General features: G+C 64.5%; 3 protein-coding genes across 5 annotated transcripts; 2 read left to right on the top strand and 1 right to left on the bottom strand.

Annotated features, from left to right (window-relative positions):
• Positions 1-1,091: 1,091 nt before the first annotated feature.
• Positions 1,092-7,350, top strand: GIPC1 (GIPC PDZ domain containing family member 1). Its single transcript, XM_006271103.4, has 7 exons — positions 1,092-1,178; positions 2,493-2,822; positions 3,243-3,428; positions 4,099-4,279; positions 5,456-5,568; positions 5,786-5,867; positions 6,061-7,350. Exons 2-7 carry the CDS (start codon positions 2,538-2,540, stop codon positions 6,210-6,212), a joined length of 999 nt encoding a protein of 332 aa, XP_006271165.1. The 5' UTR covers positions 1,092-1,178; positions 2,493-2,537; the 3' UTR covers positions 6,213-7,350.
• Positions 7,351-12,997: 5,647 nt separating this feature from the next.
• Positions 12,998-16,120, top strand: PTGER1 (prostaglandin E receptor 1). Of its 2 annotated transcripts, XM_059732406.1 has the most exons (3): positions 13,012-13,186; positions 13,637-14,499; positions 15,056-16,120. In XM_059732406.1, exons 2-3 carry the CDS (start codon positions 13,666-13,668, stop codon positions 15,296-15,298), a joined length of 1,077 nt encoding a protein of 358 aa, XP_059588389.1. In that variant the 5' UTR covers positions 13,012-13,186; positions 13,637-13,665; the 3' UTR covers positions 15,299-16,120. The 2 variants fall into 2 exon arrangements, with proteins under 2 accessions (XP_059588388.1, XP_059588389.1); XM_059732405.1 differs by lacking the exon at positions 15,056-16,120 and having other exon boundaries at positions 12,998-13,186; positions 13,637-14,906.
• Positions 16,121-17,327: 1,207 nt separating this feature from the next.
• On the bottom strand, positions 17,328-21,291 carry C8H19orf67 (chromosome 8 C19orf67 homolog). Of its 2 annotated transcripts, none has more exons than XM_059732407.1 (6): positions 20,854-21,291; positions 20,453-20,597; positions 20,070-20,170; positions 19,786-19,980; positions 19,417-19,524; positions 17,328-19,169 (listed from the first exon to the last, which is right to left on the bottom strand). In XM_059732407.1, the coding sequence occupies exons 1-6, from the start codon at positions 21,057-21,059 to the stop codon at positions 19,031-19,033; spliced, it is 894 nt and encodes a 297-aa protein (XP_059588390.1). In that variant the 5' UTR covers positions 21,060-21,291; the 3' UTR covers positions 17,328-19,030. The 2 variants fall into 2 exon arrangements, with proteins under 2 accessions (XP_059588390.1, XP_059588391.1); XM_059732408.1 differs by having other exon boundaries at positions 20,453-20,594.
• Positions 21,292-21,800: the final 509 nt, after the last annotated feature.

The raw sequence follows: 21,800 nt of genomic DNA, 5'->3' as shown, positions 1-21,800 counted from the left end.
AAAGTGGCCTTTCCCACAGCTGCTGTTATTTTACTAAGGCAGGGTTTTAAATAGGCTAGATCCCCACTGGGAAGGGTGGGGACAGTGGGTGTAGGGCTAAGATTAGGTGAAGCAACTGCAATGTAGATTCCCTGCCCTGCGTGGAACAAAAGATATGCAGGTGCCAGCTTAAAAGAGCCAAGACCTACGCTCACCCAGATCTTTATTAAAGCCACTAGCAACTACTAGCCCTCATCCTGTGGGTGCAGCTTTTCCTGCTTGTTGGCCTGGCTTGCTGTACAGGGGTGTGTCCCACAGCCCCTTGCTGAATGAACAAGGGTGTGGTGAAAGCCCAGAGGCCCAGACGCATTCAGCCCCTGTTACTCCTTAGGAGAAGGATAGAGTAGGATTTCCTGTTGGCACAGGTAGCAATTACATGACACTCCCAGGCAGAAGCAAGATCCTGGGTTTTCCCAGCCGGTAGCTTCCCCTGGGTTGGGCCCTGGCCGGATCTACATGCTTTTCTCCGCAGCTGAGGGGATCTCGGAGCCTAGATCCCTGCCTTCTGGTCCCTGGCAGCTACAGCCAGACACCTGCATTCCGGGACAGGCCGTGCTGCTTGCGCTCGGCTATAAGACAATACGGGCCTCCTGCAGCCACCTCCCAGAAACTACGGGTCCGGGCGTGCCTCGAGCGAGCATTGTATGACGGGACTTGTAGTCCAGCGCTCGCGCCGATGTGGTTCAGTGCGTATGGTCCCGCCAAGACCTGCGAGACCCCCGGGATGCACCTGACTTGGCTGCCCACCCGACAGCACACCTGATTGGCTCGTTCTGGCCGGATCTGGTCTGCAATTGGCTGGGGGCGTATCCAACTCCTCTGAATGGTCTCTCCTACGCACTCAGCAAATGTTAACCCCTCCCCCCCAACCACTCCCCGCACTCCCCTCTCATGGTACCTCCCACCTTCCCCTTCCCTGGGTTTGGACGCTTCCAACTGCACCCAGGCGGGGGAAGCGGCTGAATCCGGAACGGCCCACCCAGCCCTGAACGGCAGGCCGCGCTGCGATTGGTCGGCGGCAACGCAAGGCCGCTCTGTGATTGGCGGAGGCGCTGAGGCTGGTCCCGCCCCCCCTCCCGGCGGCGCAGGCCCCAGCTGGAGTTGGGTGGAGGTGCGGGGTGGCTGGCGCGGGTGGACGCGTGAGTGTGGGGCTGCGATGGGGGGAGGGGGCAGGGGTCTTGAGCCGGGCGGAAGGCGGGGGCTGGTTCTGGGGTCTGTGCCGGGCGCGCCGGGGGGAGGGCACAGAGCGGGGCGTTAGGGCTGGGGGGAGCAGGGTTGCCATGTGCCCCTGGTCAGGGGTCCTGCCTTCTGCCACTGCCGGGCACCCAGGCCATGACCCCCCCCCCCATCGGGCAGGAGCACAAGGCAGGACTCCTGGGTCCGGTCCCAGGCTCAGCCATTGATTCCTCTCCCCCCGACCTGACATGTCCCTCTGTGCCTCAGTTTCCCCACATGGATGGGGGAGCCCCTAGCTGTTGGCTTCCCGTTTACTTACCCGTTTGGCTTCCCTGAGGCACCAAGGGAGCAGGGATGAAACCTGGGGGCAGTGGAGTGTAGGAAGTGCTACACCCCCACCCTACACCCCCCCCCCCCATGCCCTGGCTCCTGCCCACACTGCCCTGGTGTTGCTAGGCCCTGCTCAGTCACAATGGCGAGGTTGCCTTTAACTTGTTCCCAGGCAGGAACCCTGCCCTCCCTAGGCACATTAACAAGCCTGGTCCTCTACCTGGACCCAGGCCCACAGCAGGTAGCTGCTGGGGACCTACCAACCCCCTGGGTGTGGGGCTGAGCCAGGCCCCACGACCTCTGCCAGGCCCCCAGCACCTGCCAGCTTGGCCTGCAGCATGCAGCCACCTCTGGGGGGGACCAGGCCCAGAGCCTCTGGAGAGACCAGGGTGGAGGAAACATACCCAGCTCTGAGCATGCAACAGCTGAACTGCCACATAGAACAGGCTGGAAAGATGAGTACAATAGACCCAGGTGTTGCAGGGGGACTGAGGCCTTTTCTGGCTCTGGGATATGCAGTCCCAGGAGAAGGCACTGGAGGGTCCCTGGCAGCTGGCATGGGGGAAGTGGTAAAAGCTTTCCTCTGCCCCAGGAAAGGGGCAGGGGGTGGGTAGCCACATTTCCCGGGCATTGGAAGAACCCGCTGGGGCCCGTTCCTCAGCTCTGAGTCAGCCGGGCATGGCAGCTCCACCCGCATTCCAGTGCCTGGTGCCGGGACCCCCCTGCGCTGGCTTCTACCTACCCCTGAGGGGACAAGGAATCTGGGAGAGCATCCTGGGGGGGAGGAGCCATCTTTGGGGTCCAGGGAGCCTGGGAGGGGGTGCAAGGGTGGTCTGGAATCTGGGGTGGGGGACTGGTGTCCTGCGGGGGTGCAGTTTCAGTCTGGTGCGGCAGCTGGGCTGGGACCCAGGTGCCCTCCCTGCAGCCTCTGTCCCCCCCCCCAACAGGTGTCACCCGTGGGTGCTGGTGCTGGCCGTGGTCCCCCTGCCCTCATGCCGTTAGGCCTTGGGCGCCGGAAGAAGCCCCCCCCGCTGGTGGAGAATGAGGAGGCAGAGGTGGGGCGTGCGGGGCCAGGTGGGGGAGATGGGGCAGGGGGTCCAGGAGGGCTGGGAGCCCTGCATCCTGGCCTGCCTCCCCCGCCTGCTGGCCTGCGACCCCGCCTGGTCTTCCACACACAACTGGCACACGGCAGCCCCACAGGCCGCATTGAGGGCTTCACCAATGTGCGCGAGCTCTACGGCAAGATCGCTGAGGCCTTCCACATCCCCCCCACTGAGGTGCCTAGGGAGGAAGGGGCACAGGACCTGGAGCTACAGGGGGCTGAAGCTGTGGGGGAGGCTGGGGACAGGGGGTGTAGGTGGAGGGATAAGGGGCATGGGACAGGTCTAGTGGGTGGGGGGGGCAGACAGGGAGACAGGTCCTGGGGGGCAGCCGGTGTGGCTGTCTGAAGGGATGGGTTTAGGGCCTGGGGTAGGTGAGCAGGTGGGAGGCTTGGGGCAGAGGGTGAGGATGGGTGGAGGGATGATGATCCAGGGCCTGAGGGGCCCGGTAGGAGGCAGGGGTGGGCAGGGGGTTTGAACCTCAAGGGGGGAAAGGATGGGGGTCCTGGGCCTGGGATGCAAGAAGACAGGGTCTGGGGGGTGAGAGGCAGGGAATGGGGCCTCTTGGTGTTGCTCACCACCCCTCCCCACCCACAGGTGATGTTCTGCACCCTCAACACACACAAGGTGGACATGGAGAAGCTGTTGGGGGGGCAGATTGGCCTGGAGGATTTCATCTTTGCCCACACACGGGGGCAGCGCAAAGAAGTCGAGGTGCTCAAGGCTGAGGATGCTCTGGGGCTCACCATCACTGACAATGGGGCCGGCTATGCCTTCATCAAGGTGGGACCTGACCCACAGCATCTGGTGCCCATCACTCCTCACCCACAGCCCCCAGGGTCTGGGTGGGATCACAGCCCTGCTGTCTCAGCCCAAATCTCTGGCATCTGCTAATCCCCAGTTTGTGATGTTCTCCAGTTCCGGGGCTTCAGACTTTCGCCCTGCTGTTCCATGCTGCCATGTTCTGCCCCAAAGCTGGGCACATCTCGGCAGTGGGCAGAAGGCCCCATGTATGGCTGCAGGTCCGTGCCAGGGGCTTCAGCCCCTTCAAAGTGAGGCAGTGCAATCTGGGCAGAAGGAGTCAATGCAGGGGACATGTTCGATCCAGCTGGGGACACAGGGGTCCTTGTGCTTCAGGGCATGGCAGGGTCAGGAAAGACCTAGGCTTCGTTCCTGATCACTAGCTCCCTGCTGGTGCCCCTCACTCCTGACTCACAGTCCACTGCTCCCCCAACCCAGCCAGTGCCCCTCACTTCCAGTCCCGGACCACTGCCCTCCCCCTGCCAGCTTGCCATTGTCCCTTACTCCCAACCTACAGCCCTCTGTGGTCCCTGCCTGGGCAGGGTTAGGAGTGAGGGGCCAAGGCCAGCTGGCTGTGCCAGGAAGGCACTGGGGAGGGGGGGTGCTCAGGCTGTCCCAGCCATGAGTCCCAGTGCAACCCCTGCCCCCACAGCGCATCAAGGAGGGCAGCGTGATTGACCGCATCCCCCTCATCGGTGTGGGTGACATGATTGAAGCCATTGATGGGCGCAGCCTGCTTGGTGCCCGCCACTATGAGGTGGCCAAGATGCTCAAGGAGCTGCCCACGGGCCGGCGCTTCACTCTGCACCTTACTGAGCCCCTCAAGGCCTTTGGTGAGTTGGGGTGGGGGGACCTCCATGAGGCAGGGGCGGGGCCTTGTGGAGCAAATGTGGAGCTGGGGCAGGGATGGAGTCCTGGGGGGAGGGCCTCAGTATGGCAGAAGTGGGGGCAGGACCCTGGGGTGGGGCAGGAACTGGGTGGGAGGGCAGGGGCAGGGCTCCAAGTGGAGCATTGTTGGGTGGGGAGCCCTGGGTGCTTGGTGCTGGGGGAACAGAAAGGGTGAAACAGCCCATAGAGGGCCCTCACCCCCCAAACACTTGGCCCTGGGGCTGCACTGCCATGCAGGGACAGCAGATGGTGCTGTGACTCTGTGGCCCATGGAGACCCTCCCAAGGCTGCAGTGCCCACATGTGTCCAGGAGGGGGCAGGACCTCCTAAGCACCAGGTCGGGGCTGTCAGCAGGAGACACCCTGTGGCCCAGGGTAGCTGCCCAGGACAACACCCCGCCCCCCCCGCCCCCCCCCCCGGCCAGGAGCAGAACCTGGGTGTCCAGGCCCTGGCACCTCCATTGGCCTCAGCCACTGAGTTCCTTCCTGCAGTGACTCATGGGGTCCTGGGATGGGTGTTGGGGGGGAGCCGCTTCCTCTTGGCTCTTGGATCCTTCCCTGCCAGTAACTGGGGGGGGCTGCTCTGGCTGCACAGAGTCCTCAGCCCTGCCAGTGCCCCACACTACTGACCCAAATTCCCTGTCATGTGTGTCCCCACCTTCCCCCGCCTCCAGCTCTGCTGCTGCCCCTGGGACAGGGTCCAGCCTATTGCATTGGTTTTTAATGAGCACTGGGCTGCAAGTGCCCCCCCACTTCCCAACTGCACCCACCAGCCCTGGTCCCCTGCAGGTCCCTTCCCAGAGGCTGGTCCCACCCCCTCACCCGCAGGTGCCCATGCCAGATGCACCTGGACCTCCCTTCCCCATCCTGCCCTGCAGGGAGAGCAAGGGGCCTGTGTGCAGCAGTGGCTGACGCAAACCGCCTGCTCCGTGCCAGGCCCGGTGCGCCATCTGGGCGGGGCTAAGCCAGCTGGGGGTGCACAGGGGAGCTTCAGGCTCCAGGGGACCATGGACTGGAGTTGGGACCCCTCCCTCCAGCCACAGGCTCTTGGCCCTGTTGGGGGTGGAGCTGGGAATTGCCCCCTCTGGCCCCATACTGATCTGGCCTCTTGCTCCCCCACAGATATGATTGGGCAGCGGTCATCGGGTGCCCGGCACGGGAGCAGTGCTCAGCTGGGCACGGGCAGGGGCACCCTCCGTTTGCGCGCCAAGGGGCCAGCCACCGTGGAGGAGCAGGTATGAGTGGGAGGTCCTGCCTGTGTCATGCTGTAGTGCCCCTCACTCCCTGTGCCCCTCCTGACCTGCAGCCCCTGCCCCCTCACCGTACCAGTCCCAATAACTGAGGAGAGCTTGGAGGGGCCCAGCCTTGGGGCCTGTGGAGGGGGGCACATTTTAGCAGTGTCCTGCTGGGCCCCTGCCCAGCATTGCTTAACTCCCAACCCTTCCCTGGCAGCCATCAGCATTTGAGGAGCGGGCCATCGAGAAGGTAGACGACCTGCTGGAGAGCTACATGGGCATCCGTGACACAGAGCTGGGTGAGCTGGAGCCCCCCACTGCCTGCCTGGACAGGGACAGGGAGCAGGGGCAACTCCACGGGGCAGGCCCCTGCCAGGGTGGGGCATCCAAACCCCCCATTACCTCCCACCAGCTTGTTCCGTGGTGCCCCACGGGGGTGCTTAGGGGGCTCTGTGGGCACCTGCTTAACTGCCCCCTCCCTCCCCACTGCAGCAGCCACGATGGTGGAGCTGGGCCGGGATGCACGGAACCCGGACGAGCTGGCCCAGGCACTGGATGCGCAGCTCGGTGACTTCGCCTTCCCTGACGAGTTTGTCTTCGATGTGTGGGGGGCCATCGGTGATGCCAAGGCTGGGCGTGGCTAGGAGGGGGTGGGGGGGCAGGAGGCACTGGCAGCCAGGAGCAGGCTGGGACCAGTCCCCAAAGCAGGGCATCTTCCAGTACCCCCCCACCTCCACTGGGCAGGCTGGAACCCCCCGCCCTACACAAGGTCCCCCAGACCCCTTGATGTGGGTTTGAGGCACCCCACATAGTGCCACACACTTGCACCCACTAGGCCCCTATGGGCAAGATGTGACCCCACACCTGCCCAAGTCTGGGGCAGCCATAACATCCCTCCCTGCTCCCCCCACCCCCAAAAGCCAGACCCCCTCCACCATTGCCATCCTGGTTTAACAGGAGTGGCCATGGAGGCTCTGCACCCACTCCTACCCCGTAGCCTGGCTTGGCCAGGGCCCTGTGGCCTAGTAGGCCTGTGCTGTCACCACAGTAAAAAGGCCTGTGATGCAGCTCTGGGGGTGAGGGTGTCAGTTGTGGCTAGTACTTCCCTCCCAGGCTCAGGGCCCCTCAGTACAAGCCCTCTGCAGGCTGGCTGTCCCTGGCTGCCCTCTGTTGGGGTGGGGTGCAGCCCAGGCCTGGGGTTGTTGACTTTGGGGGAGCCCAGCTGAGACCTCCAGGGCCCAGCCTGGGCCAAAATGGGTCCCCCATGGCGGGGATCCTTGGCCTGGCTGGGGGGGTGTCACCCAACTCCCCTTCCCTTGCTGCAGGGCTCCCAGTACCATGAGGGCCATGGTGCCCTTCCCTGCCCTGCCAACACCCAGCTCAGCCCTGCCCTTCCCTGGGAGCCTGCCCCAACCCCCCAGGGGCTCTCCAATGGTAAAATGGAGCCTGGACTCCTGGGTTCCATCCTGGGCCCCCCTTCCCCCATGGCCCCCACTGACCTACCTCACGGGGCGGGCGGAGGCCATGGGCCCCCTCCCGGTGTGGCACATGGTCCCCCGAGGCCCACTCACCTGCTGTATCGAAGACAGTAACCTGGGGCTATCATGGGGGCAGCACTGACTCTGCCCTGCCCTTCCCAGTACCAGTGCTTAGGGCAGGGGGCCAGCCCCCCCTCCCCTAGAGGAGAGCTGGGTTGTGGGGTGGGACGGCAGGTTCCAGGGTGTATTTTTGTATTTTACATGTAAAGCAACTTTAACGTAAAAATATATTGATTCTAACAAGGCTGCTGGTCAGGAGTGAGGGGTACTGGGGTGGGGAATGAGGACAGAGGTCTGTGAATTGAGCGTGAGAAGCACTGGCAGAGCTTGAGATGTCTGCGGAGGGGCACTGGCAGGTGGGGGATGTGGAGGGCTGCAGGTCGGGAGTGGAGGGTGCTGGGAGGTACAGGTAGGGTGGGAGTGAAGGGCACCGATGGGACTGGGGAGGGTTGGGGGGCTGTGGGTTGGGAGTAAAGGGCCCTGGCAGGGTTGGGGGTGCAGGGGGCTGTAGGTCAGGAGTGATGGGCACCCACAGGGCTGCAGGGGGTTGCACAGTGTGTACTGGGAGAGAATCCAAGTCTCATGGCTCCCTCCCCCATCTCTAACCACTACCCCATGATCCTGAGGGCAGGGGCTGGGCTGAAGCCTTGTCTGCCGCAAACAGGAACAAACAACAAGTCCTGCCAAGCATCCGGTGGGATCTGGGGCAGGAAGCAGGGAAGGGGCAGGGCCCAAGGCTCCCACACCACTGCCGCCCGGTTCCTGCCCGGCCCCTCCAGCAGGGGGCCCTGCAGTTGCCTGTGTCTCTGCAGCGCCTGATTGGCTGCCCTTCCACAGGGGGTGGGGCAAGATAGAGGCAGCAGCCAATCAGTTGGGGATCCCATGCCAGCACAGCTGCAGGGATGGGATAGGGTCAACAGCCCCAGCTGTGCAACACCCCCTAGCCAGTGGCATCCTAGTGCCAGAAGCTAGGGCAGAGGTTTGGGTGGTAGCCATGTTGGTCTAAGGACATAGGCAGACAAGGTTCCTTGGGTGAATTTGATATCTTTTATTAGACCAACCCAAATGGTTGGAGAATAGTTATTAAGCAAGCTTTCGGGTTCAAAAACCCTTCGTCAGGCTAAGGAAGCTTCAGCAGTTGGTGTGTGCTCTTCCTGGAAGAAGCTAGGGCAGACACTGCTGGTCTTCATCCCAGGGGCAGGGGCTGGGTAGGGTCCTCTCAGGCCCCCCCAAGCAGGGGAAGAAGGGGGACAGGACACACAGGCTCAGACCCCCCAGGCTATGATCGTGCCTCTGGCACCAGGCAGTGTACGTCGGAGCCCATGCCTAGCGCACACATGGGTCATGGATGCTTCTGCTCTGGCTCCTCCCCACCATGCTTCCAGGGCAGCCAGTACCACCTGCAGCCCCTGGCATGGCCACCAGGAGAGGCAGCGCCCCTAGAAGACACATGGGGCTGGGGGAGCCAAGGAGTCACAGGTACTCACTCACATCCACCCTCTCCAGCAGGGGGCAGCAGCCATACACGCTGGGGCACTGGCACACACATATGCTTGTATGTACATTCCCTTTTTACTATACACCTGTGTATACATACTTGCACACGTGTGCATATGTGTGGGGGGGAGCCGCACAGCTGGGGGGGGCTATTAGGCTAGTGGGGGGGGGAGGGAGGGGCAGGGCTGGTGGCAGGAGTGTGTGTGTGTGTTTGCATGTTGTGTGTGTGTGCACCTAGGTGTATGTATGGCTGTGTGTGTTCATGTGTGTTGTGTATGTATGTGGATCACGCATGTGTGTGTACATGTACACAAGCTTGTGTATGTGTAGTTTGAGGTGTATGTGCATGTGTGTATTCACGCATGCATGTGTGTGCACCCACGTGTCAGGGGAGCATGTGGATGCATGGCTGGAGAAGCGTGCATTTGCTTTTGTGTGTTGTGTTAGTGTGTGCAGGCACGTGGGGGCATGAAAACCCTGCACAGGGCAGGTGCCTGCATGTATATGCATGTGTGTGTGTGTATGTACACGTGCAAAATATGTGTGCATGCGGTGTGTGCCAGTGGCAGCTGTGACTGCCATGGCCTCCCAGGCCTGTTGCATGAGGGTGTGTTCATGTGTAGTTGTGTAACACCCGCGGGAGGCTGCACACGTGCTGGGGGCCCTGCCTCCCCCCCCCATTTCCTGCCATCTCCTGTTTACAGCAGTTAAGGCTGCAGGGGCGGGGGCAGAGGGGTGCAGAGCTCCTCCACCCAATGGGGAAACCAAGGCATAAGGCATGTAACAGCTGTAGATGGAATGCAGAAGTCCAGGGCCAGGCCCCTCACCCCTAGGTCCAGTGGCCCTGGACTAGCACCTCCCTTTCTCCCCCAGTGAAAGCAGGGGCCTATACTGGTTTGCACTGAGAGTTGCTGGAGGGGCTTCTGTGGAGGAGGCTGGATTGGCCAGTGAGGGGGGAGCTGGGGCCATGTTTGTGCAGTGCCTGGTGCAGGCAGGGGCGTCTCCATGTCTGGTTGGGATGAGCTGTGTCTGAAAACAGCCCAAAAAAGGACAGTGATCAGCAGGAATCTGAAGGGAGGGGAGACAGCGGGGCTGCCCCCCCTCCAGCCCACGTGTATACGCCCTCACACACGTATGGACGCGTGCACATGTGTGCACTCCCAACAGTCAGCACCACACCCAGAACCCACCAGACATGTGCACGGAGGTGTCTGCACACACACGGGCCCACGAGTACACCCGCTGCGGACACCTACCTGCTTGGGCCTGCTCACATGCGTATGGATACACACGCACACACATGGGCCATGGGCATGCACAGACCTGCACTTGCAAACACACCCAGAACCCAGGCATCCAGGGCGCACACATGCAGATGAGTCCAATTCACATTACACACACACACGAGCAGAAGCCTGGCGTCCAAATCATACACGCATGCACGTGTACACCCCCAACCCCACCCCCACAAATCCTGGTGTCCAGGATGCACACACGTATGCACAAAACTCAGGTGCCCAGGATGTGCACATGGTCACACACAAATCCCCGGCATCACAGCAAACACATGTACACAGAATGCAGCCATTCAGGACACACATACACAGGCGCACATGCATGTACGCACATGTGCACATGCAAGTCCGGGACATGTGTGAACACATGTGAACAGGTGTCAAGGACACAGGTGTGCACACATACAAAACCCGGGCATCTAGGGTGCACACACAACACGCACCCACCTTGTCTTCAGAGGGCCCAGCCCAGCCCTAGGGCCCACTCTGGCGCCACCCTCCACCCCCATCCAGCCCTACCTCCCTGGGAGTCGGGCCCAGTATCCGTCAGTCTGTCTGCACTTCACCCTCTCCATTGCCTGGCGCCTCTGCTTGTCCCCATGCCTGGGGCCTTGCAGGGGAGCTTCCCACCCTGCCCTCCCCCTGAGGCCTGGTGCACTGCCCTGGCACTGGCAGACCAGCTCTGCAGGTCCCTGTGCCCTGGGTCCCCCAGGCACAGTCCTGGGCCCTTACTGTGGCACCTGCCCCCTACTGGCCCAGGTGCAGCCATTGAGTCTGCGGATGTGCAAGGGCCTGGGAAGATCAGTTGGGGGGCAGCAGCCATGCCAAGACCCCTTTCCCATCTGGCCCCAATGCCCTTGTCCCTGCTCTAACAGGGGAGCCTGGAGGCACCCAGGGGCTGGGAGCCCAGGTGCCTGGGTTACATCCTGTTTCCTGCCCCCACCCCATCTCTCTGATCTGCCCCAGGGGGCTCCTCTGTGACCCCTGCTCCCCAGCAATACCTGGGGGGGGGGGTTCACAACACAATCCCCGCCCCTCCACAGTCCCTGTTGCAAGACCCAGAGCCGGGAAGTGCCCGGAAGAAATTGCCCCACAGGAGCAGGGTTGGGGGAAGGGGGATGTGCCCCCGCCTCTGCAACCCAGCACAGCGCCCCCTTCTGGACCTCAGGGGCTGTGCACGGGGTGGCGACGGCTGGGCCGGCCCTGGGGGCCTCTGCGCCCCCCACAGCCAGCACCCCCCAGAGCTGCCCCCGCCGGTGCTGGCCGGTCCCCTCGGATCCAGCCCCCGCGCAGCCAGCGGCGCTCCCAGCCCTTGGCAGTGCCCCAGCCCCCGCCCCCGCCGCCTCTGATCTTCCAGCCGGATCCCACGGGCCACGGGGGGGGGGGCACCTGGCTCGAGGCTGGGAGCAGCGGGAGGGCTGTTCCTCGCCGCCCCCCAGGCGTGGCTGCACCCGGGGGGGGGCGCGGGTGGCTCCCGCCTCTCTGCGGAATGTGGCGGCTCCCGCCCCCCCGCCGGGACCCGGATCAAAGAGGATGGCCGGCCCGGTGCCCCGCACTCCCCCCCGTCCCTGGGGGGCTGCGGCTAGCGCTCGGGGCCGCCTGATATTTATCGCTAGCCTCTCCCTAAACACCGCAGGCAGCGGGCGCTGAGCTTGGGGCACTGCTGGGCCCCTCTTGCCCCGCCCAGCCGGGGGGGGGCTGGGGGCTGCTGGGAACCTGCTCCCCCGGGCTCAGCTCCGTTAGTGCAGCCTGGGCCACTAGCACTAATGAGGCAGCTGCGCTTTGCTGGAACCAGGCGGGTGCGGGGGGGAGCTGCGGGGCTCGAGGGAGGAAGGGTTAAAAGCGACGACCCCCCCCCCACACACACACTTTTACAGCAAGGTTGAGCATGTCTGGGGCTGGGGCTAGGGCACTGGCAGCGCCGCTGAAGCTAAGCAGGAGCCGCGTGGGCCTGGGCTGGATGGGAGACCCCATGTCTGGGTTGGTGCTGGGAGGGTGAGAGGGAAAGAGGCGCTTCCCCTGCCCAGGGGCGGCTGCATCTCAGCACCCCCAGGATGCATGTCCCAACCCCTGCTGGGGGCAGGCTGTAAGTGTATCCTACCAGTAGCTGGACCCCAGACCCTCAGCCCCAAGAATGCACTGGGAGGGGGGCGCTGCTGCCAGGAGAAGATGCCTGGGTCTCTGGTGAGGTGCTGCATTATCTCGGCTCTGGTGGCTGCTAATAGCTTTGGGGGGGGACTGGCACAAGCCCTGCGTTGGCACCGGGCCCGGGCCCAGCAGGGGGTGCTCCAAGCCAGTCCTTCCCCCCAAGCTCAGGGCAGGGGCAAAGCAGGCCCACAGCTGGAGCTGGCTGCTGACATGTCTGGGTTCTCTCCTGGAGTGAGGGGCTTTTGGGAAGAGAGTTGTTGCTAGTGGTTAGAGCAGGGGTCAGCTTTCCCATCAACACCTCTGCCTGGGTCTGGCTCCTGGCTGTACAGCTGGTTCTCACCCACTGCAGCTGGCCTGGTGGGGAGCCAGCCGTGGGGGGGGGGGAGGCTTAGCCTCCACACCCCATACCTGGCCTGGCCTTCCTCCTAGGCCTCTGCGCCCTCTGAGCTGAGGAGTGTGTCCAGGTATCCAGGGCCCGCTCCCCTTGCGGAGGGGGGGAGAAGCCAGGTGTCCTGAATGCCCCCAGCAGAGGGTGTGCCCGCCCCTGCCCCGTCCGGAAGCGGTTGGGAAACCACTCGGGAACCGGGTGTTCCCGGGGCTCTTGGGTAAGCGGCTGCGGTGAGGACAGCGGGGGGTGGGGTAACCCCTCCCTAGCACTGCCCCCCATGTCCTGCGCTGGCAGCAGTAATAGGCCCTGTATCCACCCCAAGCTGCTCACAGCTCCCTGAGTCCCCAGCCCTGGCTACCTGGGCTGAGGGTCGCCTCAGTGTCCCCTTTCTGCCCCCCAGGATCTGCCCCAAGGGGGCTGTCTGGCCCACTCCCCTGCCCCCTATTCAGCCCGCCAGGGGGCAGTAGAGTCACTAGGGAGGTGCTGGGGGCGGGTGGCAGGGACCTGGGGGTATAGGGAAGCCAGGCACCTCTAGCGGGGGCAGGGAGCCCGGGCGCTCCTGGCCGCGGCGGCCGCAGGCAGCAACCCCCGACGGGGAGCCGGAGCGGGGCCGGAGGCGGGCGGAGCTCAGCGCAGCGCCCACGGGCCGCCCCCCGCCCCCGAGCTCGGCGCGGACACACGGGCCGGTCCCGGCCGGGCGGAGCGGAGCCCCCGGCCCCGGAGCGGGGGAGCCGCGGAGCCGGCGGAGGAGGGTGAGGCGGCGCCCGGACGCCTGGGTCCGGGGGGCGTCGGAGGCAGAGAGCGGGGAGCCAGGACGCCTCGGTTCTCTCCCCGCTCCGGGAGGGTTGGGACCGTCTAGGGCTTAGAGCCGGGGGCTCCGGGCTGCTCCTCCGGGGCGGACGGCACTGCCTCCAGCTGTGGAGGGGAAGGGAGAGAGGGGCAGCCGCCTCCAGGCTCCCGATTCCTCCCGGGAAGGAGCGGGGTGCCGGTGGGATCCGGAGCCCCGGAGGGAGGGAGGAGTGAGGCTGTCAGAGCTGGGCAGGGGCAGGGGGCTGAGAGTCCTCCTGACTGAGGGGCACTGGCAGGTCTTTGGGGTAAGGGGGCTGCGGGTTGGGTGTGAAGGGAACTGGCAAGACTGGAAACAAGGCAGCTGGCTGCAGGTCAGGAGTGCCCCTAACCCCCTCTCTCTTTCCCCCCTCCAGATGCCCGGCACCCCCTGACCCCTGCCTCGATGTTTGCTAGCCACCCATCCAATGCCACCCCCATGGGGCCGGGGAACCCAGTCACACCTCCCCTGGCCCTGGGCAACATATCGCTGCAGCCACTGCCCCCGCCGGCAGCCTCACCTACCCTGCCAGTCTTCTCCATGACCCTAGGTGTCGCCTCCAATCTGCTGGCCCTGGCCATCCTGGTGCAGGCCTACACCCATCTGCGGCGCCGTTCCAAGGCCATTTTCCTCCTCTTCGCCAGCAGCCTAGTGTTGACGGACCTGGCCGGGCATGTGGTGCCTGGTGCCTTCGTGCTGCGGCTTTACGCCACACGCCAGGGCTGGGCCAGCCTGGACCCCTCAGGGGGGCTGTGCCAGTTCTTCGGTGCTGCCATGGTCTTCTTTGGCCTGTGCCCGCTCTTCCTGGGCTGCCTCATGGCAGCTGAGAGATGTGTGGGGGTCACGCGGCCCCTGCTCCATGCCCACCTGGTCACAGCTGGCCGGGCCCGCCTGGCCCTCCTGAGCCTGTGGGCCTCAGCACTGGGCATCGCCCTGCTGCCCTTCGTCATGGGCCTGGGCGCCTACGGCATCCAGGAGCCAGGCACCTGGTGCTTCCTGCGGGTGGGCAGTATCACCGGGGGGCATCAGGGCGATGTGGCCTTTGCCTTGCTCTTTGCCATGCTGGGCCTGGCTTCACTGTTGGCCGCCCTGATCTGCAACAGCTTAAGTGGTGCTGTGCTGCTGCGGGGCCGGGGCCGGCGGCGGGTGCAGCGCCGGGCGCAGGGCCACGACGTGGAGATGGTGGCCCAGCTGATGGGCATCATGGTGGTGTCCTGCGTCTGCTGGAGCCCCCTGCTGGTGAGTGTGAGGGCTGCAATTGGGGTGGGGAGTTGGTGGGGAGCAGGAGCAGGTCTGGTGCCCCTAGCTGGTGAGGGCCAGGCCAGGGCCAGAGGTTTGGGAGGCATGAGAGGGATGTTAGGGCACATTGGGGCCCGTGAGTGGGAGTGGGGGTGGGACTGGTGTGCTGGTGGCAGGTGGGGAAATGAATGGGAGGGAGTGCTGGGGGCAAAAAAAGAGGTGTCTGGGGCACAGCGCAGGGAGGGCTGGCACTCCGTGGTGGTGAGTGTTGGGAAGGGACAGGCTGGAGGTGCTGGGTGGGATGTGGATGGCACAGCAGGGTCTAGTGAGCCCTGGTGGTGAGTGGAGGGATGGCAGGCAGCCTCACTCCCCCTAGAGGTGAGTGGGGGGAACACAAGGTAGAGGCAGGAGAGGGGTGTCAAGGGCACAGCTGGGTCAGGCGCCCCAATGTGGGGTCAGGTCCTGGAGCTGAGTGCTGGGTGGGGCGCAGGCTTAGGGATGCACGGCTCGGGGTCCAGGCTGGCTGCACTCCACCCCACTCACCTTTCCCCTGCAGGTGGTGGTGGCGTTGACGGCGGGGCTGGGCTGGCCGGAGACCCCTGGGCGCCTGCTGTTCCTGGGTGTGCGCCTGGCGTCCTGGAACCAGATCCTGGACCCCTGGGTCTACATCCTGCTGCGGCGCGCAGTGCTACGCAAGCTGGGCCGGCTCCTGTGTCCGGGCCACAAAGGCACCACTCTGGACCGCTGGGAGCCCAGCTCCTTCCGCAGCTCGGAGCGCAGCACCCATGGCCGGTCCTGATGCCCCCGGAACCACCCAGCACCCCCCTGGGCCAGCCTGGACCCCCCAGGACCCCCTTCTTGGGCTGGCCTTGACCACAGAGCCCCCCCCAAGGACAGCTTGGACCCACCTCAAGACCCCCCAGACTGGCTTAGAGCCCCCAGCCCCCCCTCCAGTACAGACCTGAGCCCCGGGCCAGACAGCCCCCCTCATGTACTCCTCCCCGTATTGATGAGCCAGCCCTATGCTCCCAGCCCAAGTCCCTTCTTGGACGGCTGATGGGGGGGCATGCTGAAGCTGCATGGGCTGGGGCAAAGGTGCATGTAGCAGGGGGGTCTCCAGTCCACCCCTACCAGCTGGGGTGCTGGGCCATAGCTGAGATCTTGCGCCCGCTGTTGATGTTGGTGACAGGGAATGGCAGGGGGCACAATGGAGGTACCTGACTGGGGTGACAGGTGTACAGGTGGGGAAACTGAGGCATGGGGGGGGCAGATCACATGAGGCTTTGGTACACCCCTGTCCTAGAACTCCCTCCTCCCACCCCACACAGCTCAGCCTGCCACCTCTGCCAGCCCCACACCAGAGGCAGCTACAGCTCAGAGCTGGGTAAGGGGAGTCCCTGTTACACCTAGCTGTCACATCCCATCCCAAAAGTAGCCACATCTCAGTGCTAGTCCCTGTATAAACTACCCAGGGAGTACTCCTGGCCATGGGGGGGCAGGGGGTGGAGGTAGGTTCCTAGGTGTCCAATCTGGCCCCCACCCTCCCTCAATGGCTGTGGCTTGCCCAGCCCAGCCTGCGGGCAGCGCTGGGCCCCATGGACAATAAAGAGCTTTTCTGGAACCGGCTGGTCCCTGGTGTCTGCTGTGTTTGGGGCCCTGATACCTTCTCACCTGCCCTGGGAAAGGGGGGGGGGGGGGGCGGGTCTCAGCAGCACCGGGCCTGATGGTGGGTGAGGTGCCTGATCTTGGCTGCCCCCACAATTTGTCCCTGGGAGGGGAAAGGCCCTGTTCTCACAAGGGGTACCTGAGCAAGGGGTGGAGGGTGGGGAGCAGGGGCCCTGGAGTTGGGGCCCAAGCTTGGGTGGCTGTGGCCAAGTCCTCCCCCATGGAGAAATTGTGCCTCACACCCACACTGGGGAGGGTGCAAAAAGTAGAAGGGGAGGGGTCTTAAAAAAGACATGGCTTTCCAGGAAGCTGGCAGGGTTTTCTGGAAAGGGGTGGGGCCTGCAGGCAGAGGGTTGGTCTGTTTAGAAGGGGCAGCATCTTCAAGCAGGGCAGGGCTTTGGGGAAAAGGGGACTAAGCAATTGGGGGGCAGACTACGTTTCCCATGAGGCACTGGGGTCCTTGTTTCACCCCAGTGTATCATGGGAGCTGTAGACAAAGGCCTTGTCTTCCCCCAACTATAGCACTGCCCTCCCATCCCCCCAAACAGGACTACATCTCCTATGAGCCACCAGGACCTCCAGTGTGGCCCAGGCAGGGATACTGTAGTGCATCATGGGAATTAAAGTCCCAGCCAGGGGCCAGGCCTCAGAGGAGGGAGAGCTGCACTACAGCTGTGATTGACAGCAGTTAGCAGCACCAACCAGAGCCTAGCCCATACATGAGCAGATGCATGTACACATATGCATTGGTGCTGGACTCGATGATCTTCCGACGTCCCTTCCAGCCCTAATGTCTATGAAATATGTGCATGTACACACATGGCTGGATTTAGCCAGGGGCTTGTTCCTGGGCACGCGGCTGGCATCTTGGAACCAGATCCTGAACCTCTTGGGTCCACATAAGGGGCAGGCAATTATTTTGGGTGGAGGACTGCTTAATGAGTTTTGGTGAGCTGCCCAGGGCCACAAAGGTAGCCCCACCCCTTGACAGGTGCCCCACCTCTCTCGTTGCCATCTTAATACCAGAAGTCCAACCCCCAGCCCTGACCTTTGCCACGTCAAGTCCCTCCTCTTGCCCCAAAATTACTCCTTTTGAGAGGAAGGGTGCTGCCATCTTGCAACCAGAAAAAAACTCAACAAATTATACACTAAAAAATAAAAAATCTACTATAACTTATTTTAATTGTATATAAAAAAAAGGTCCCAATTTGTGTGTGTTTGCACACTGTATCTAGAGGTGATGGTAGAATAACTCAAAATATGATCTTTTTTCTATTGTGTGTGGGAGGGTAGGAGGGTGTATGTGGGTGGGTGTGGGATGTGTGTGCAGTGTGGATATGGTAAGTGGGGCATATAAGGGAGGGTGGCAGGGTGGGTGTGGGGTCTGCAGTTGGGGTAGGGGCTGTGGAAGAGCATGGATGTGGGGGGGTTATGGTGTGGGGTAGGAGTGTGTGGGAGGGTGTGTTTGGAGACATGGTGGGGGTGTGGGAATGTGTGTGGAGGAGGGAGGGGTCCTTGGAGTCCCTGGGTCTGCATGGGGTGGCAGCAAGTGGGCCCAGCATGCCTGGCCCCACAGTGCACAGCTTCCTGCACTCCTGCCCCTGGCTGCAGGTTGTAGCAGTGTGTGTGGGGGGGGCAGCCCCACAACACAGCTCCAGCCCAAGTCCCTGCCTGCACACGGTGGCAGCATCCAGGACCAGCCCCACCTAGCCCCATAGCTCACTTCAGTGCTACTGCAGTGTGTGGGGCCAGGCTGGCCCGGCCCCACAGCACACAGCTCCTGTCTGTTTCCCGCAGTGGCAGTCCCTGCCCTGGCCTGGTGGGCCCTTCACCTGCATTCCTACTCATGCTGCCTGGGGGGCCCCAGCACACATGCTTGGCCAGGCAGGGAGTTCTTGTCCCCAGTGCCCCTAGCTCAGGGCTGGAGCAGGAGGTGGTTGCTTAAGCCCCAGAGTTCACCTCCTGCAGGGATGTGCTGCTTGCAGAGGGGCAGGAGGGCCAGATGGAATTGTGGGGCTGGATTCAGCTCACAGCTTGGATTTTGCCCACCTCTGGTCTAAAGCCTGCTGAGGTGCTGGAGGGGTGGTGTCTCCACAGTGCCTAGCCAAGCCAGCAGCAGTTCCTGGGATGGAAAGGTACCTACACACACACATGCATGCACTTACATACACAGATGTACCTTCACACACAGGCCAGGCATCCAACACACATAAAGAACCCAGGCATCCAATACATACACACCCACACGCATTCATGCACACACGTGCACAAACACACAAATAACCCACACACACACACACACTCATAGACATGCACGTGATACACACGCGGACAGACCCGCACACAGAATCCAGGAATCTGGGATGGACACCCCCCCACCCCCGCGCTGGATCGTGCGGGAGCGGGGCTGGGGGTGCAATGCCTCCTCTGGCCATCAGGTGTTAGGGCCGCACCGCCGTCTTCACCCCTCTTCAATCCTGTTCGAGCCCCGGTCCCTGCAGCGCGCGGTGTGCGGGGAGGACAACAGACCGGGCTCCCGCCCACCACCGGCTCCTGGAGAGCCTGGGCCTGGCTTGAGGCCCGCCCCCCAGCTCCTTGCAGCCCGGCCCCGATCTGTGAGCCCCGAGACCCAAGCCCCCAGTCCCACCCCTCTCTTGTGCCCCGCCGTCTGCATCAGGCCACACCCCGCGGACCCGTCTGTCCATACCTTCGTTTAGTACCCAGGACCAAGCCTCGCCCCTAAAGCAAACCCCGCCTGTTGGGGACAGACCACGCCCCTCGGGTAGACCCCACCCCCAGGCTGAAGCCTCGTGGTACCAAGCACAGGCTCTTTATTCCAAGGCATCGCAGGATTGCTGGGGGGGTGTCAGGGGGACTGCGGCCCCGGCCCCGGGCAGGCGCTGAGCAGCTGCACCAGGAGGTTGGTGGCCGTCGTGTGCGACGGCTCCTCCACGCCCAGGCTCAGCAGCGGTTTGAAGTCGCCGACAGGCTGCGTGCACAGCACCCTGCGGGCGGGAGGGGGGTGGTCCCTGCTGCCAGACATCGCCCCCGTGCCCCCAGCCGGGCACCCCGACCCCCCCGGCCCAGGCAACCACCACCCGGTCACGCCCCCAGCCTGGCATCAGCTTCCCCCAAGCCCTGCTCCCAGACAGTGCCCCCCAGTCTGGGAGTGCCCGCAGCGCTCCCTGCCCCGCACCGGGCACCTCTGCCTCAGCCCCCAGCCCAGCTCCCCCCGCCCGGCCTCCAGCTCACCAGTGCAGGACGTCGTTACTGCGCTCGGCGTCAGGCTCCAGGGGCACCCAGCGCCCGATGGCCCAGAGCTGCGGGCCCGACCCCGCGTCCTGACAGCACAGGAAGTAGCTGCAACCGGACAGGGCCGGGCTCAGCGGGGCGGGGACCCGGTGCCCGTGGGTGCCAGGCAGGGCTGGGGGGCGGGGCGGGGCGGGGTGGTGCTGGCCGGGGGGAAGTCGTTGCAGCTCAGTGTCGTCGTCCCCGTCCCCTCTGCCCTGCGCCCCCACCCCTGGGACCACAGCTCCACCCTGCACCCCCCCACCTCCAGCCCCAGTCTGCTCTCCCAGGACCCCCGCCCCCCAAGGGTTGCCCCCCCGGCCCAGCACTCACTAGTCGGTGCAGGGCGGGCGGCGGCGGCCGGCTGACCCCGATCCAGGAGGGGGGTCGGCGCTGTCTACGTTCCAGCGCATGCGTTTGTAGAGGCGGCCGGGCCGGGCCGTGTAGGGCGCCGGGAGGCAGTAGCGGAAGATGGAGACGGCCTGGCCCGGGCCCAGCCAGAACCGCCCGCAGAAGAAGCAGGACACGCTGCGGGGGGCAGAGCACCGACCCTTCTGGATACGCCCCCTGCCCCGCCCCCGCTGGCTACCCCCCCTACCCCCGCTGGCTGCCCCCACCTGGCGGGGTCGGTGTCCTCCAGCGACACGAAGCGGAAGGACGCGTACATCAGCACCAACTGCTCCAGCCGCGCCGCCAGCTGCTCCGACATCTCCAGCAGCTGCGGGGCGGGAGCGGCCTGAAGCCTGCGGCAGCCGGGCAGTGCCAGCCCCGGACGCCTTCCCACGCCCCAGCACAGCCAAGAGCGGCGGGGGGAGAACCCTACGTCCGAGCTCCGACCACTAGGCTCCACCACCCTCCCTTAGTGCAGCGAGACCGGGCATCCGGGCTCCACCCCCCAGCGCGGAAAGAACGCAGGTGTCCGGGCTCCGACCACTAGGCTCCACCGCCTCCCAGAGTGGGGAGAGAGCCCAGGTGGCCCGGCAGCCCCGGCGGTCCTCACCCGCGTGCGCACGGCGTCGGGGGCTGGCCCCAGCGGGCAGGCGGGGCTGCGGGCCGCGGCCTCTAGGCAGTGGAAGTAGGGCTGGCAAAGCCGCAACAGCGTGGGCACCGCCCGGGCGAACTGCTCCTGCCGCATCCTGTCCCTGCTGGGGAGCGGTGCCCGTCACCCCGCACGGCCCCCCGGGCACCAATACACGGAACCCCCCGTGCCCGCTGAACCCCGGCCGGTGTGCCCAGTGCCCCCTACTGCCCTTCCGTACCCCGGTTGCCCCCTATGTCCGCAGCCCCCTCTACCACCCCGTGCCTGGTGCCCCCCCATGTCCCCCGCTCCCTTATGCCTTGTGCACCCTGGTGCCCTCCTGCCCCCCCATCCCCTCTACCTGGTGCCCGCCGTGCCCCCACCTGTAGAGCAGGTGGCTCTGGAAATCCTCCACCTTGCGCAGCAGGTACTGCAGCTTCTGGCTCAGTGGTGTCAGCAGCTCGTCCAGGGTGGGCGGGGGCGACCCGCTGCCCCCCGGGGATACCCAGCCCTGCCCCGCGGCCCCCGGGCCGTCCCCGCCGGCCGGGCTGGGCCCTGGCAGGGCGCCGACGCCCAGAGGGGTGCCCATGGCCGGGCCTGCAAGGGTGGGGGCGGGGGTTAACCCGGATGAACCCCGGGGCAGGGGCAGGGCCAGGGCCAGGGTGTGGGTCCCGGGGGGGTCCAGCCCCCACACCCGGGGGGAGGGGTAGGGGGGGACTGCCCACCCCTGCCTCCGCTTCTGCTGGGTGCAGCACACGGGCCAAGGTCTGACCCCAGGTCCTTGGGCGGGGCAGGGATGAAGATGGGGCGGGGCTATGGGCCATTGGGGGGGGCTTAAGGAAAGAGGCGGGGTGATGGGGCATCACGGGGCGTGGCTAACATGGGTGGGGCGTAGCCAATGCCCTCCAGGGCCCCACCCGCTCACCTCGCGATTCGTTTAACCGCCGAAGGGGCGGGGCTAGTGGCGGGCGGGGCTCCCATCCTGTGGGCGGGGCCAAGGCAGGCAGATCCCGCCCCCAGCACGTGCATAAGTCACGACCCCTCCCCTCCTCCTGAATGCCCCTGCTCCTGGGTTCTTCCCGATTCCGCGCAAAACAGGTGGGTGGTTGCACCTGGGGGCTCAAACTGGGACCAGTGCAAGGATCCCCAGTACCTGGGACACACAACAGTCCCCATGCTCAGGCCCTGCTTTGACTGTCCTGGCTCAGCCCAGGATAGTGGGAGGGGGAAAGCAGGACTCCTGGGTCCAGAATCCTCCAGACTTGGCCCTTTCCCACCCCTTTAAGAGGTAAAGTCTCCCTAGAGCAGAAATGGGGTCTTAACCCTTTTT

This window comes from Alligator mississippiensis, chromosome 8, assembly GCF_030867095.1.
Source record: "Alligator mississippiensis isolate rAllMis1 chromosome 8, rAllMis1, whole genome shotgun sequence".
NCBI classification, from domain to species: Eukaryota; Metazoa; Chordata; order Crocodylia; family Alligatoridae; genus Alligator; species Alligator mississippiensis.
Note: the sequence above shows the minus strand (reverse complement) of the source record. Positions and strands in the feature narration are given on the sequence as shown.